Source organism: Aphis gossypii, chromosome 1 (assembly GCF_020184175.1).
Source record: "Aphis gossypii isolate Hap1 chromosome 1, ASM2018417v2, whole genome shotgun sequence".
NCBI classification, from domain to species: domain Eukaryota; kingdom Metazoa; phylum Arthropoda; class Insecta; order Hemiptera; family Aphididae; genus Aphis; species Aphis gossypii.
The window spans coordinates 67709443-67725994 of record NC_065530.1 but is presented as its reverse complement, the minus strand read 5'-3'; the positions used below and the strand labels follow the sequence as shown (position 1 = coordinate 67725994).

The following is a 16552-nucleotide window of genomic DNA, read 5'->3' as shown; positions in this document are numbered from 1 at the left end:
ACTACTGTGAGACGTGACTATCGAAGTTCTTTCTTTGAAACGTTTGCGCGCCGAAGTGGTGATGGACACTGGTGGTCACAGTGTGGCGCAGGACCGTTTTTTCCGCGATCTCTTTGAAATCTGTCGTCCCAGACGTGCTTGTTTACCGCCAGTGTCGCTAGAGTCGCGGCTAAATTAATGTCAGACGAGCCAACAACAACAAAGCGATCGGACGTAATCGGAATAATTTTTTTTGTTTTTTTTTTGTTTTCGTCGATTTTCTCCAGTCTCGTCGATCGTTATGTGAACATTAGAATAAGTCATCGGCAAACCGAATAGTTTGTGTAATATTATCTTCGACACAATATAAGTAACAAGCTGCGCGCGCGCCCGCCCCCTAGGCACATCCGACGCGTCCGTCGATAACCAAATTTGGGAGCTGTGAACCGTCCGGGAAGTCGTACGCAAAATGTCGAATGTCGCCAGTACCTTCAAACACGATTATATAGGCGGTGGAAAGTACCGTGTCGTCCGAAGGCTCGGCAGCGGGTCTTTTGGCGAGATATTTCTCGGGCTCAACGTTATCAACGGCGAGGTAAGAATATGTCAAGCTTATTTTTTTCTTAGTCTCATTTTCTCGCCCCGTTTACACCACTACCGTTTTTGCGTGTGGGCATGATACCGCGTTTGTGTATATGCGCGCGTGTATACTTGTACGTGTGTACGTACAATTAACATTAAATATGATATTTATATATATATAATTATGTGTGTATATATCTACATAACGTGTTATGTGTGTAAGATTGTTGTTTGATGGTGGTCCCTCGTAAAGGCAGTGAGTACTTACTACTTAGGACTTGGAAACGTCTTACCCGACTTCACTCTCAAATTTGTGGGCTGCTTACAATAATCCCGTAATCCCGTTGGTACTTAATTTGACATTATTTATCAACTTATTTTTCCCTTCGTACATGGGCATTTACTATGGGCGAACCTAGTTAACCATACGATCATTAGCACTTCATAAAGCATTTGTCCTCATTGAGATAAGATAAATGAAAATACAATTTATATATTATGGTATCCTGGTTTGTATTATTTTGTTAAATGTATATTGTATATTTTATATTATTAGTATAGGTACTGTTATCATTGAGTAGCATTAATAAAAATAATTTATAATTAAACTAGATTCTATATTAGTATTATTAAAAACTAGTCAACTTATTGAGGACATCATGAAGACCATTTTTCAGATTAGGTAGTGTAACTAAAATGAAAGATTCTTCAATTTTAAATCACTATAAAATTGTTAAAGCATAAGATCGCTGGTATCAAATTTTATGAAACATATTGTGACACTTAGGTGTATGAAAACATTTTTTGGATATTCAATACTCTACTATCTTAGAGTTGTCTGCAGTGAATAGAGTAATGAATATGATAAGTAGGTTAATCGTATCTGGTATTAATTTACAGATTTTTAGTTTTTTAGTTATTGGATCCACCTTAAATTTTAAGTAGTGATTGATGAACAGGCGAACTGTTATTAGGTATTTATACCGATTATATATTACTTACTATTTAGTATTTCCGAATATATAAAATCTTTGATTAAAGAACAAAAGTTATATGTACTTTTTTATTATATTGATTACTGCCAGTCATAATTTCATTTATTTTGTTAATGTTATATCCCATTACCACATGATTAAATGTGATAATACACATTTTGGTGTAGAAGAGTATCAAAAATCATTACCTAATTATAATAATTTATAATTCCTCTATCTAAATTATTATTTTATAGATGGACACTACTTTTGACATCACATTTCTTTTAATTAGTTCATAAACAAATTAAATATATTATATTGCGTGTATTAAAGAGTAATCTCACTGTATACTAAAAAGGAGATAATGCAGAGATCTTTTGCAGTAATTCATCAAATTGTCTCTTTTTCTTTTATTTTTTTTCTCTTTTTAAATGTTTATCCCCTTCGCTTTCGAGTCACTAGTAAGCAACTTCTTTATATACTTAGTTTTAAAAATAATATTTATCTAGAAGAAATTAAATTACTACCTATCAACTCGTTATTAAATTTTTTATACCTTTTCAAAAATAATTGTTAGATACTCTTGCTGTTTATTAGATATTGGATTAATTTGTGTTGTTTATTTCTACAAAAAATAAAAATAATTTGACTTTAGAATTCTTATTAAACATTTAAAAAATTAATTTTACCTCTTTTCATTTAAAAGAAAATAGTTTGATATATCAATAGAATTTAATATACCTTCCTATAGTTTTGACATCAAACCTTGAAATTTAAGCCTTGGTTATAGTATTCAGGTCCAAGGTGTTAAATATACAACAAAAACATATCCTTTCTCAAATATATAATTATAATATAATATCTTATCTATATGATTATTTTCTAATATGCTTATTTATATAATATATAAAAATTAAAAACTATATTTTGGTTTAATACCTATTTGTTTATTATAAGTATCTTTAAATTGTGTTAATTTCTTTTTGTAAATTTTAGAAAAAAATTACCTATTGTATAATTTAATTTAATTTAATGTTTTATTTAAATGTATTTATTTGGGGGGGGGGGGGGTAGTAGCTAATACATAAAACCAATTCAGTACATGAAACAATTTAAGATTAATTTTACCTAGCTTAATTTTTCAGACTTAAAATTAAATATTTCTACATACAGTTTATGTAAAATATATAAATGTTTTAAAAATAAAGAATTGTAAAGATAATAATTACCAAACTATTACTATACCTACAATCATATTTGTTTATATTTTTCTAAGTATAAAGTCTTGAGCAGCTTCTCCCAACCTTTTTCCCTCGCGGCATACTAATCCTAACCCATATTTAGCTGTGGCATATTTGTCACTGACTTATATATGTTTTATTTATTTATTTTTTTATAGTAGGCTTTCATCATATTAATTATTAATACCAAAGTAGTTGTATATCAGTATATTTCTGGCAAACAATTTAAAAGGTGTATGTATTTAGGATAGAAACAAAATATCTTTAGTATACTTTAACCTATTACCAAAATTTTATATAAACGTTTATTAATAACCGTGAAATGTGGCGGTACACCTATAGAGGTCTTACAGCACACTGGTTGGAAAACCCTGGTCTAAAGATTAATGTTTAATGTTGGTGGTTAAAATATAATGGTTTAGTTGTTTAATGTTATAAAACTTGTATTTTGTTTGATAATAGGTAATAAATTTAAAAATCTACTTTCAGATTTTGTAGATGTATTAAATTTAAAAAATATTATTTATTTGTTTAGGAGGTGGCAATAAAATTTGAAAGTGCAAAAGCTCGCCATCCCCAGCTACAGTATGAGAGCAGACTTTATAAAGTATTACAAGGAGGAGTTGGAATACCACATATGAGGCAAGTTAATTTATCATTATTTTATAAAATATTATTAGTAAGCTCAAAACCTAATCCATATACCAAGAAGGTATTTATATAAGTTTATGCATCCTGAAAAATTTATAGAATTTTCTAGGGATAATAATTTTGAAAAGCAACCAGTTATTTTAATAAGTATGATGGAATATAATGTAATAGAAACCTACTGTGGTTTATTAACTCTTATGTCTATACAAAATAATTATTTGGTTGTGAATTAGATAATATTTATGAAGTATAAAGAATTACTTTATTTTCAAGTACTAAACTTTGTATGTAAAATATAACTAGAAATAGTATAATGTTCTTAAACATTAAGAAATTGATTTAAAAATGTATTGTGTTTTCTAAGATATGCCTGGTTCACAATAACATAATCATGATGTTTACACAAACTTGACTACAATATGAGAGACCTTAAAGGTTACTTTAGGGCTTATCCTAACTTATTTGTTGAGACAAATGTTCAATTAATGCTTGAAAAATTATTCTACCTAAATCATTTACATTTTTTAAAGTTTTTATTGTGCTTGTAAATGATATTTGTTGGATTATATTTTATTATGATATTTAGGCTTAAAATAAATCATATTAATATTAATTTTTAAATTTTGTTCAGGAAAGATCATTTTGAGCTATTATAAGAAAATTAACTAAAATAATGATTTCTTTTTTTTTAATGAACATCAATTTTAATCCTAGGAAAATAATTAATATTTAATTATAGTTATCACTTCCCAGTCATCAGTTTAAATCTGATAATATAATTACGGTTATTACAAAAAATCACATAGGTTTAAATTATAGTCTTATGTAGGTATATTTTAATATATTATTGATTTGATTATTTTATACTAGTTTTTTTTTTTGTTATAATATGTTAATTTGTGTTTATTTTGTGTTGACTAAATATTGTTCTAAGATAATCTAAGTCTATTTACCTTACCACAAAACCCGCAATGACTTGTATCAGTCTTCTAAACATACTAAGGTTTATTCACGTTCAGCAGAACTAATTTTGTATTGTTAGATTTAAAATTAGAGTGAGTTGACATATTATTTGACCAAATATGAATATAATAAAATTAGAAAATTTATTCTTTATTTTTATTAGTTTTTGAGAAATTTATAATCATTTTTAAATTACAAATACTTGAAAATACTTGTAGCTCGCTTTTAAATTGAAACATCGTAAGAAAATTTTGTACAGATAATATTCTTCCCTTTAATTTACTTTAATATTAAAGTTAATACATAAAATTGGATTTACTGAATAAAAGTTTGGAAATTATATGTTTATACCTAAGATGGATATAAAGCTACTACACATGCTGGTATATGTTATAGCTCATAATTTATTATAAAAGCTATTTTTATTGTTAAAATGCCACAAAATATTGAGTTTTTATTTATATTATAAACTTTGTGGTGTGCCTTACTGTACCCAGCAGTCTGTATACGCATTTATTGGATTATATTTGAAAAAAAAAGTATTAAAAATTTAAATATGGCTTCAAGTTTTTTATCTATAAATAAAAATATTTTTTATTTTTTTAGAAACATGTGTTGGTATTGTTTTATAATCATTGTCTTAATTATTAAGACGTCATGCAGCATATATTCAACCTTTGTTTTAATTTTAGTTTGTACATTTTATTCTCTTTTTAGAATATTTAACGTACCTTGGGTTGTTATAATGTTGACCTCACTGTTGGTTTGTCCCAATGAATTTCTTTGTTAAACTAAATGATTATTTTTACCTTTCGGCTATCTCTTAAACTATTAGTTCAACTACTATACATTATGTTTAAAAAAAAAATTTTTATTGTATTTAATAAATTTCAATTTTTTCGGTTGATAAATGAGAGTAGTCTCTCTAAATGTATATACACCAAGCAACAAGCCTCCCTTAAAAATAAAGTATACATAGAACTGGCACTTCATGGGTTTCCCCAATGGGGGGGAAAAGCCGGGGCATTTGTCCCCCTGGAATAATGTTATTTCCACAGCAATTGCTAAAATTCCCAATGAAATATTAGCTTCTAAAAATAGGTCTATCTATGTGTTCAGAAAAAAAAAATTTGCCTCCCCCTAGAAAAATGTCTGGGGACGCCCATGTGGCACCTTTGTGTTAAATAAAGATAAATGTTCACAAACGACTATCAGTATTGAGTTTCTGAGTACAAGATTGTGAACTCTAGAAGTCTAGAATATTGTTTTATTGTTCTAGTTTTATGATTTTTGTTTATTACGAGTAGGTATATTTTGCAAGTAATGCTTTAGGGTTTACGATTTTACATAAAATATGCAAATTATTATTTTAAATTGTATAATAATATATAATTAATCGAATGTATTATGATGTTTGCGTTTTCAGGTTTTTTTGATAATTAATATTTATGTTTTATGTATTACCTACGGTTATCTAATATTTGAATCACCATGTCCGTGTTCTATATAAAAATTTAAAAAATCTATTTTTTTTTTTTGTCACCGCCCGGCATAATGTTTGTTGGTAAACGATAATATTTTAAAACATCCATCCTACCGCCCAACAATAACAGACCGTTATTAAATAGTATTATTATTTAGACGTTTGTTATGATTGAATTCGCAATATAGACGGCGTCGTGCCTACGACATACGTATAGTTATGCTATTATCGTTATGTAACGATGTTTTCCCGGCGGCTCTTTCTCCTGGAGCACACACCGACGCCACTATAAAATAAGTAATATAATATGTAACCGTACACACAAATAATATACAATATAACATTATTATGTACCACTGCCACGGAATAATACCTATCACGAAACTTTTCTATTCCGTACGAACGGTACGGCAACGTTGCTCGTACTACGGTACTGGTGTATTACGCCGGGTCTCCGGTCAACAGCTGGCAACGTCGCTCTAGGGCCATTAAACCTCATCATTGTCTTCGTCTGGGGCCCGTCGCCCGTCAGCTGCAGTCGCCACTCGCACTCCTCCGTATACGCCACTACGCAATGCCGTGTCTAATACACAACAGCCCCAGCGTGTAATACTGCTGTGAAACCAACGGCCGTGTTTTTCTTCGACCATTTGTTTATTTGTACTAATAATATTTGTATTTGGTCATTGGCAAGAAATTAAGAGTCGAGCTGGACAACGAAATGAATTTAATTTTAGTCTGAACGTACTCTGATCCCCCACTCCTCTCCAAACGACTGTAACACGTGTAAAATCTGTACCGTCTAATGACCAATAATAGACGATAATAAAACAGAACACTGTAATATGAAAAAATTATGTTAATTAATGGTATTGTAATGTGACACATTATAGTTGGTGCCTACAGGCTACAACTGCGTTTATGCATTTTAATGATAAAAATAATTTTATTGCCATTTTATGCTTGGTATAGTAATCTTGATCGATTATCTTCTATACTTTAACCTTTGTACTAATGTGTTAGGATGTTAACACCGATTTTTTTGGTAATATTATGAAACAGATGAAATCGTGAGAATAATAAAGAATCTATAACTATTATGAGTAGTATTATATAAAAGAAAAATTACATAAAATATTTGAATTCTATAGAATTGCAATACGCTAAAGATATCCCAGTGTTAGGTGAACTTGGCTAATGATAATAAATTGAGTCGACATTTCCAATAAAAATTATGGTGTGTATTGTGTATTTATAATTAAATTTACTGCAGTACCTAGTTATTAATTTTGTCAAAAGTAATTAAGTGGTTTTTGTTTGTTATCTTTTGGAAGTAAATTATTTTACACATTTGGAATTTCATCGGGAAATTTATCCAACTCGTGTTGAAATAATTTATTATATCTTTATGTAACAACAAATTGACATATTAATCCTTTCAAAAACGTATTATTAGCGCTTGAACCGAAAAAAATAGGAGGGGAATTCAAAATTGTAAAAAGTATGTGCGTGTCTTAAATGTCTTATTGATTATTAGGATACAATTAGATATTTAGATGGGGGTACACATTCATATTTTTCATAAAGAAGGACTCCGCCCTCCATGTTCCTCTTCAATGCAATCACTACCTATTATGGTTAGGTTAGATTTGACTTCATATGATAATGGTTATCCTGGACATCTATAGCTGATATTCCGTAGTTTTGAATTATTCTAATGTCAAGGTTATATTTTAAGTTTATGACCTATATATATTTATATTGAATTTCGATGACCATGAGTTCTATTAGTGTAACATCATAATAATTAATTCCCTAAATAATTGATTCATTGAGCCCATATTATATTTATATTCTGACTCGCAATAACATTTATCTATTTTGTACTGTAAGGAGGTAAAGTTGATAATATTATGTTAAATCATAACGTCTATAAAATTTACAAATAATATTTTAATATTAAATATTTTTAAAAATATATTTGATTTTTATTTTAAATTAGACACATTATGGTTAAGGTTCAGGCTAATATTGTATTATTATTTATATTGTAATTTTAGTTTATTTTTAGTACGATATTAATCAAAAATACAAATAATATTAGATTTTGAGCGGAGCAATGGATGTATTGATTTTACAATGATGTTTTTGTGTGTGTAAATAAAATAAGTTGTCAATAAAATGTTTCGATTTTAAACTTTAAGGATGCTTTTGAATAGATAATTTCATCTAGATTGTGCTTTAGAGAGGTTATTTTAAAAATGCACAGTATCTTTTTTATAATTGGGTAACACAAATAGAAATTTAGGGATAAGAAGAATTTTTACGTTAAGCTAGATTATAACAAAATTGATATTTACGTATTTATCATCGTTTTCTATAGGTAAATGGTATATATTTTCAAAATATTTTGCTTTTTTATCTTATTACAGACAATTGCAATTTTTGAATATTTTTAGTTTTTTTTTTTTTTATAAATGTCAATAAAAAATTATTTACCGAGTCAAATTCTTGAAAATATAATACCATGATCACACATAAGTAGTTCTTTCATTCATTTAAAAAAATATATATTGTAGTTAGAAATGCATAAAAACTTAATTTTATATCTATGTTTTAAAAGTTTAATATAAGATACCCAAAGTATATTTCAAGTTATTTATACATTTTTATAATATGGTATAAATGTAAATTATTATTATTATTATACAAGAAAAAATTATATCAACTTATCGTCATACTAAAAGTAAAATAAATGGCTTTAATAGCTATATAAAAATATATATATCACAAAATATAGTATATACTTGGTGATGTTATAGGCTGACAGACTATTTCCGCTCAAAATCATTTTTTGTCCACAATGATACTTCATAAAATTCAACTCAATACCTAATGTACAGCAGATCGACTACAATTACTACTACCCACTTAACTATCTTTCTTTTTTAATTGTAATTCATAAAATATTTGTATATATTTACTTGTTTATCATTAAATTATTTGAAAATGTTGATCCATATGGTTCATATATTATTTTTATGCTATCAAATAATTTCGAATATTTTCATTTTTGTTATTTGTTCATGAACGTGACATTTAGTACTTTTGTTTTTTGTTTTGCATTGTTCTATTTTAAGTAATGTGTTTACACCATAATACTATACGTCTTTACTCATATAAAAGTCTGCATTCTACTATAATTCTTTATAACATAGAAAACAGTTTTTGATAATACCTTTATCAAAGGATAAAAAAGAAAAAGCTAAAAAGGTTATTTTATTCTTAGCCAAGTTAATGATTGTATTAGTTTTGCAATAAGTTTTTTGGTTATCGGCCATCGCCTTTTTATGAAATGTCTTTTTTTTAAATTTTATATGGAGGGTTTCGGGGTAGTTAATTTGATTTAATTGGTACTTAAGAGTATTTCCAGTAATTTTGAAATAATTAGGTTACTAGCTTGTCGCCATGTTGTGTATATTTATTAGTTAATGTCAAGTATACCTCGTCATGGAGTAGGTTACTACAGTTAGTAGATGTGTTAAATTTGAATTCAATGATAAATCAATTGGAAAATAATAATTAATTAAATTAAATAATGAAAAATAAATTAAGTTTCATACGAAAAACGATTCTGAGTATAGACGCTTTTCGCATAAGGTTATTTTATTATTTATTTATATTACTATTAGTTTATTTTCTTATAAGTATAATATGGTAGCTTAAACTATGTTTTGCCTAAAAATAAATCATAATATGTATAATAATTAAATAATTATTATAATATTATTTCATATGATATTACCAGTTACCCCTTGAGATCATGTCACGTATCCCAGCTGAGAACCGCTGAACTATGTCAACACCGACCCACAACAAATCCGTGTAAATAGGTTCGTGGAATAAATAACTTAAAATTAATTTAAATATAATGAAAATTTTATTGTGTATAGAAAATAATAATTTAAGTAATAGAAGAAGAATAATTCAAACTTTAACAATAACAATTGTTTGAATAATAAGAAAATTACAAAAGACAAGATAAATCGTTCATAAAAATGTTTGTAACTTTAACTTTAAAAAATAATTTCCTTAACTTCCAGTAAAAAAATCATTAGATAGATTTTATTAAAAATGTTATGAATTTACAAATTTATATAATAATTTGTAAATTTCTATGATTTTGATAAATTATTTTTAAATAAATCAAATTTTTTAACTCAAAAACTGAATTTTATAAAACATAAAGTATAATATTTTAAATATATATAATTACCTAGCACAAAACAGAAAATATTTTAAATTTTTGAAAAAAATTTAAGTTGATAGAAATGAATTATAAAAAACAAAATCTAATTTTTTCTACTTTTTTGTTTTTGTTGTATTTTTAGAAAAGTGCTATGAGATTTGATTTCGTACCATTACTCACCCCTCTAAGTTTAAATTCACGTAAAAATCATCTTTATAATTAAATACAATGTTGTTAAACTCATAATCAAAAAACTGAAAAAACCGAAATATTTACGTGAAACTAGTTTTCGTATAAAATCAATTGTGTTGTAATTCAAAATTATATAATCGTAAACAATTGAAATTATCTCTAAATATTAGCATTTTCTTTTTGTTGATACATTTAAAAAAATATCGTTTCTTTTTTTTTTGAAGAAATTTTAATAGTAAGGACATACAATTTAACGTATAATATTATTTTATGTATCCATAAACATTTAGACTAATTTTAAGCTGCTTATATCATAAACGTGTATTTATTCAAAAATTTACTTAAAGGTTTGCATAATTTTTCTCATGTTAAAAAATATTAAATACCACAAAAATTCTTAATATATGACTTTAAAATTATTGTAAACTATACTTTAAAATCGGTAAAATGTTGAAATATGCTCTAAAAGAATTCAGAAAAAATCATGCTTCCATGCATTATATTTTAAGTTTATTTAGCAAATACTATTACTTGACACGTACAATTATGCAGTTAAATATAAATTTTAAGATTTCTAATTTTTAGTTTAAGATGATTTTGATGATCAGATGTTTTTAGCTCGATTTAGTTCAATATTTCGGACTACTGGCAAAGAAATAAATTACTATTAAGTTGTAATATAAACATATTATATTAAAATATATCCCTAGAAAAAGAGGGAAATTCTTCGTCTTCTTTTAGAATCGTATACTGTTATTCGTATTGTATCAATGCAATGATTTATCATTGAATTTAAATTTAACATTTCCATTAAAGTGACTGTCTCAATTAAGAAGTACATCCAACATTTATGTAAAATAGAAGAGTTATTTTCCCAGTTTTTTCATAATTGATTATTTTTATAAATTGTATGTAATTAATATAAATTTTAGTTTATATGTTTGTTGTGATTCGATTTTATTGATTATTTTAATATAAATTTCATTTTCGATTGTTTTATTTAAATATGTATATGGATTATACCTATTACCTTATACATTTCGAAAGTAGTTTTCATTCTTATTTTAATGACGATTTTGAAAAGATCCTATTTTCTTCAAATTTGATACACGTATTTATTTTGTTATATTTATGACTTATGAGTATAAATAATTTAAAATCGTAGGCGTCTCCTCCATGCCGAATCAGTCATCCGTTTCAGTTGCGCAGTGGTGTTCCTATAGTAACATTTGATCCAAATAATGGAAACCTCAAAAGTAAATGTAAAATGTTTAAAACTGCTGTATATAATTTATTCAATAGTATATGCACTTATATACATTACACATGCGTATTATGTACAATGTAAATGATAAATCAGACAAGGTGAATGATATTGAATGGAATGGTATTTGTATGTTATACTAACGAGTTACTATAAATCTTTTCTTTGTGGATTATTTAAATAAAAAATACTCCGAAAGTTTAAAAAATAAAAAAATTGAGATTCGATATATTTACGAGTAATAATTAATCTTGTCTACGTTATAGTTATTAAACATAAATGTCCTATGTTGGCTCTTTATTTAGTATTAATTACTTTTATTTTTATATGCACACAAATATAATGAACAACCTTACATAATTGTCACAATATCATATTACCTACCAGTGAAATAGATATAAAATGTATAGTCACAATGTAATAATAATAATCATAATTAAATTGTTTCATATAATTTTTGGACACTAAATCATATGCGTAGATTTTAGTTATCTACGTAATATAATATATTATATTCTTGCGTTTAATTATTATCGTATCTTGGAAAAATATGATTTTTTATTAATTGGCACGTGGGATTTTTAGGGTGGATGATTATTTAGGTCCATCTTTATTTTTTGATGATGCAAGTAGGAAATTAGGTTTATAGGTCACCGGGCGGAGTTGCGTATAAAGACTCGAGGAAAACATACCACGCCTATAACGCTGGTTTCGTTTTCTATTTTCAGGCGGGTTTCACTTTTTTTCGACTTTTGTCACCATAAAACACACATCCATGACCTCTATCGATTTAAGTATTCCGTCAAATCATATTTCGAATTTATCATATTTATTTTATTGTTGTATAAAATATTTTCGTTTTATAGTAAGGTTTGATAAAGCATCCCTTGTATTAAAATTTATTTATCTACATGTAAATAAAATATAACTATAGGAATAATTAACATTTATAATAAATAAAGAAATGATAAAATATATATTCAATTCACGTTTTACAGATACATTTTTATTTATATGTTATCTGTCGTCACTCTTAGGTATTGTAAAATTGATTCAATCTTAAAATTTAGAATGGTTTCTATTTTCTAGAACAAATTGGATCTAGTTGGTGCTTAGGGGATAAAAAATATCCAGTATGCTATCGAGAAAAATATGAAAAATGTATTAAAACGACAATATTTATGCCAATTAAGTTTTTGATCATATCTATCTATTTATTTATTATTGTAATTCAAAAACGAATAATTAAATTTCTAGGAACTTAGAATTTTCCATCAAATATTTGTATTAGAATTTTTTCGACACTTAATAGTTGTCCAAATATTTTGACCCTTGTGTTATAGGCATTTAAGAAGGTACTCAAATTTTTTAATACTTTTTTCATTAAAAAAATGTTTGGTAAATATCTATACAATTTAATGCAATGTTCCTTTTAAATTGTATTACTCGTAATTTAAAATACATCGACATTTTATTTCAATATCTCAAAAAGTATCATAAAGCACTTGACTTGATTAGAAATTGCAAGTAAAGTTTACTTTAAGTTATTTTTCAAATTCTCTTAGTAGTTTTTAGTAAAATATTAAAAAGTAGAATACATAATATAGAATATAGATTAATGTTATCAACTATCTAACAAATTATTGACCATTTATTGCTCCTAATTTAGAGAAATGGAAAACATATACAATAAGTACATTGTTTATTCATTAAATTTTTATAGTAAGAGAGGTCAAAGCTTAAAATAAATGACAATATTACAATCAAAATAATAAATATTTGAATAAGGGAGTTAAATGATAAAAAAAATAGGTAGTTATTTAAAAAAACAATGAAATGTTTGTTTATAGATGAAAAAAAATAATAAATTAAAAATATACATTTTTTATAATGTAGCTTAAATGTAGCTTAAATGTTAATTTATATTTTTGTTTTAGATGGTTTGGATTAGAAAGGAACTACAACATCTTGGTGATGGACTTGTTGGGTCCATCATTGGAAGATCTATTCAATTTTTGTTCACGGCGGTTTACACTTAAAACAGTGCTTATGCTTGCCGATCAAATGATCAGTCGAATTGAGTATGTACACTGTAAAAGCTTTATTCACCGTGATATTAAACCAGACAACTTTCTTATGGGAATTGGACGTCATTGCAATAAAGTAAATTATATTACTATGTTTAAAATTAAATCAAACATTAATAAACACAATTTTTTATTTTTAGTTGTTTCTTATTGATTTTGGATTGGCTAAAAAATATAGAGATATGCGTACAAGAACGCATATTTCATACCGTGAGGATAAAAATCTTACAGGAACAGCCCGTTATGCTTCTATCAATGCTCATTTAGGAATTGAACAGAGGTTATTATAATATTGATAGTTAAACATTTTATTTTATAGTATATCATTATTTTTAATAATAAACATTATTTTTTTCAATTTTAGCCGTCGAGATGATATTGAATCTTTGGGATATGTACTTATGTATTTTAATAAAGGATGTTTGCCATGGCAAGGATTAAAGGTATAATAATAATTTTTAAATTTTGCATATTTTCTTAATAATACATTTTATAATAATAGTGTACTAATAATTTATAAATTATTATTTACTTATTTTAGGCAGCAACAAAAAGGCAGAAATATGAAAAAATTAGTGAGAAAAAAATGTCAACACCTGTCGAATTCCTATGCAAGGTAATATTAATAATAATACACTTAACTATATTTTTTTAATTTAATTTTTATTGGTACATTTTTGTCATTGTTAATATACAAATGTATAGGTGTTAATAAATAATTTAACTTGCCATTTAATACTTCAGTTAACATTTTTGAAAAAAATTATAATTTAACCATTTTTTTACTTTTTTAAATGACAACATGCATTTTTAATTTCTTATTCTAAACTAGTATATTTTGCAGAGTATTTTGATCTTTAGAATTTTAAGGAAGTAGCTAATTAGTTATAATTTAAAGTTTAGACAAGCAAAGTTTATTACCAACATTTTGTTATTATCTTCGAGTTACTTCCCTTAACTATACTTAAAAATTTAAGTTCTTATAAGTTATAACTTATAACTCATAAAATACTTATCCAAAATTTGATTTGTATATATAAACGTTGAGTGTTTACTTTAAAAAATATTTTGCTTTAGAAAAAGGAATTAAAAAGCATGACTATGTCATTTAAAAAAATACAAATATATTATTTTTTGAAAAATTTTAATAGTTTTAAAATTCTGAGTGTCTTGCATAAATTAATCGTCTGGTATATATATTTTCTATTTCTATTTTCAATTCAATAGAAAAATCATTAATGTTAACTTAAAGATTAAATTCTTAAAAATGATTGAGTAATACCTAGATAAAATGTACCATTTATTTGCATTGTTATTATTGTATATATTTTAGAAATATAATATTCAGATTCATTTTTATATTAGAAATTTTGTTTTTTAAATATTATCCTTATTATTATTTATTGAACATCAAATTTTAAAGCTTGGTAAATAGTAAAAATTAAATATTTTTATACCTAAAAGGCTCTTTTTTTTTAACACTAAACATAAAATATTTTTAAAAGTATTAAAATTTATCATTTTTGAAAAGTTCTAAATACCCGGGTTCTGAAATTATTATATTTTTTTGATGTTGACTTTCAAAAGGATCATTCTGTGTTATATTTTACTAATTGTATTTTGTTTTGATACGTTTCAAAAATATTCAAATATTATGTTATCTATAACAGATTAAAATATCTTAATATTAACTATTATGCATTTTTTTTATTCATAATTATTGACTTATATACAACTCTAGGAAACAATATTCAATGAATTATTATTAATTTAGGGATTGCCAGCGGAATTCGCCATGTTCCTAAACTACAGCCGAGGTTTAAGATTTGAAGAATCACCAGACTATATGTACTTGAGACAATTATTCCGCATTCTATTTAGAACGTTAAATCACCAATATGATTACATATTTGATTGGACCATGTTGAAACAAAAGGAGTACAATAATGATGGACAAAATGCTGCTGTACCACAAGGCGGCTCACCTGTGTCCGGCGCAGCTGCAGCTGGAGGACCACAACCATTTCCCCCCCAGACGTCAGCTACCCTAGGTAACCCATGAATAAATTAAATGTTAATGGAAAAAAATTATGATCTTTGTTCAATAAACAAACTGAAATGTCTTAAAATAATAGTATTTAAAAATAAAAAACATTTGACAGTATTTATTGACATTTTCAATGATTATCAATTAAGTTACTTCTCTTTTACAGTTTGTTTAATTTTTCAATCGTAATTTTTTTTATTATTATAAATCTAACATAGTGTAGTAATATAACAAAAAACTTGAAAAACAAAGAAAAAAATGTGTGTTAATATTTTTCTAGCTACTGCGAACCAGGCGAGCAAGAACTGAGCCTTCATGTACTTTAATTTTAGCTTTGAATTTATATATTGATATAAATATTTTGAAATTCAGCAACTAATTAAAGCAATGTCAACTCTGAAATTCAAATCTTTTTATTTTTCAATTTTCAAAATTGTGCACAAATATTTAAAAGAAAATCTCTCACACGAAGTGTATAATTTTATATATTTTTTTTTAGTGTATTACATCATAATGTACAACAATTTTTGTTTCAGGTAATCGCTAAAATTAAAACTAAACAATGGATCCCTTATCCTTTAACCCTCCTGGCCCCTCTATCAAAATGCGATTTTGTATTATTTTTTATTTGTTGTCATTATATAGCATTATAAAAAAAAAAATTATATAAATCGCGCCTTCCTCTATTTTGTGGAGTGGAGTGGCCAAAACTGATATACTCCCATCTCTCTTTTTTATTATTATTATTATTATTATTAATTCCTCTCATTGACTTTTATTATAATGGAAACCAACTATTTTGAAAATACACGCTCTTGTATGTATTGTCAATTCAAA

The 16552-nt window shown here is 25.9% G+C and overlaps 1 protein-coding gene across 1 annotated transcript; it reads left to right on the top strand.

The window, feature by feature from the left end:
- Positions 1-165: 165 nt before the first annotated feature.
- On the top strand, positions 166-16117 carry LOC114130469 (casein kinase I-like). The gene is made up of 8 exons (XM_027995449.2): positions 166-574; positions 3315-3421; positions 13519-13744; positions 13809-13948; positions 14033-14111; positions 14210-14284; positions 15443-15719; positions 15996-16117. Exons 1-8 carry the CDS (start codon positions 449-451, stop codon positions 16022-16024), a joined length of 1059 nt encoding a protein of 352 aa, XP_027851250.1. The 5' UTR covers positions 166-448; the 3' UTR covers positions 16025-16117.
- Positions 16118-16552: the final 435 nt, after the last annotated feature.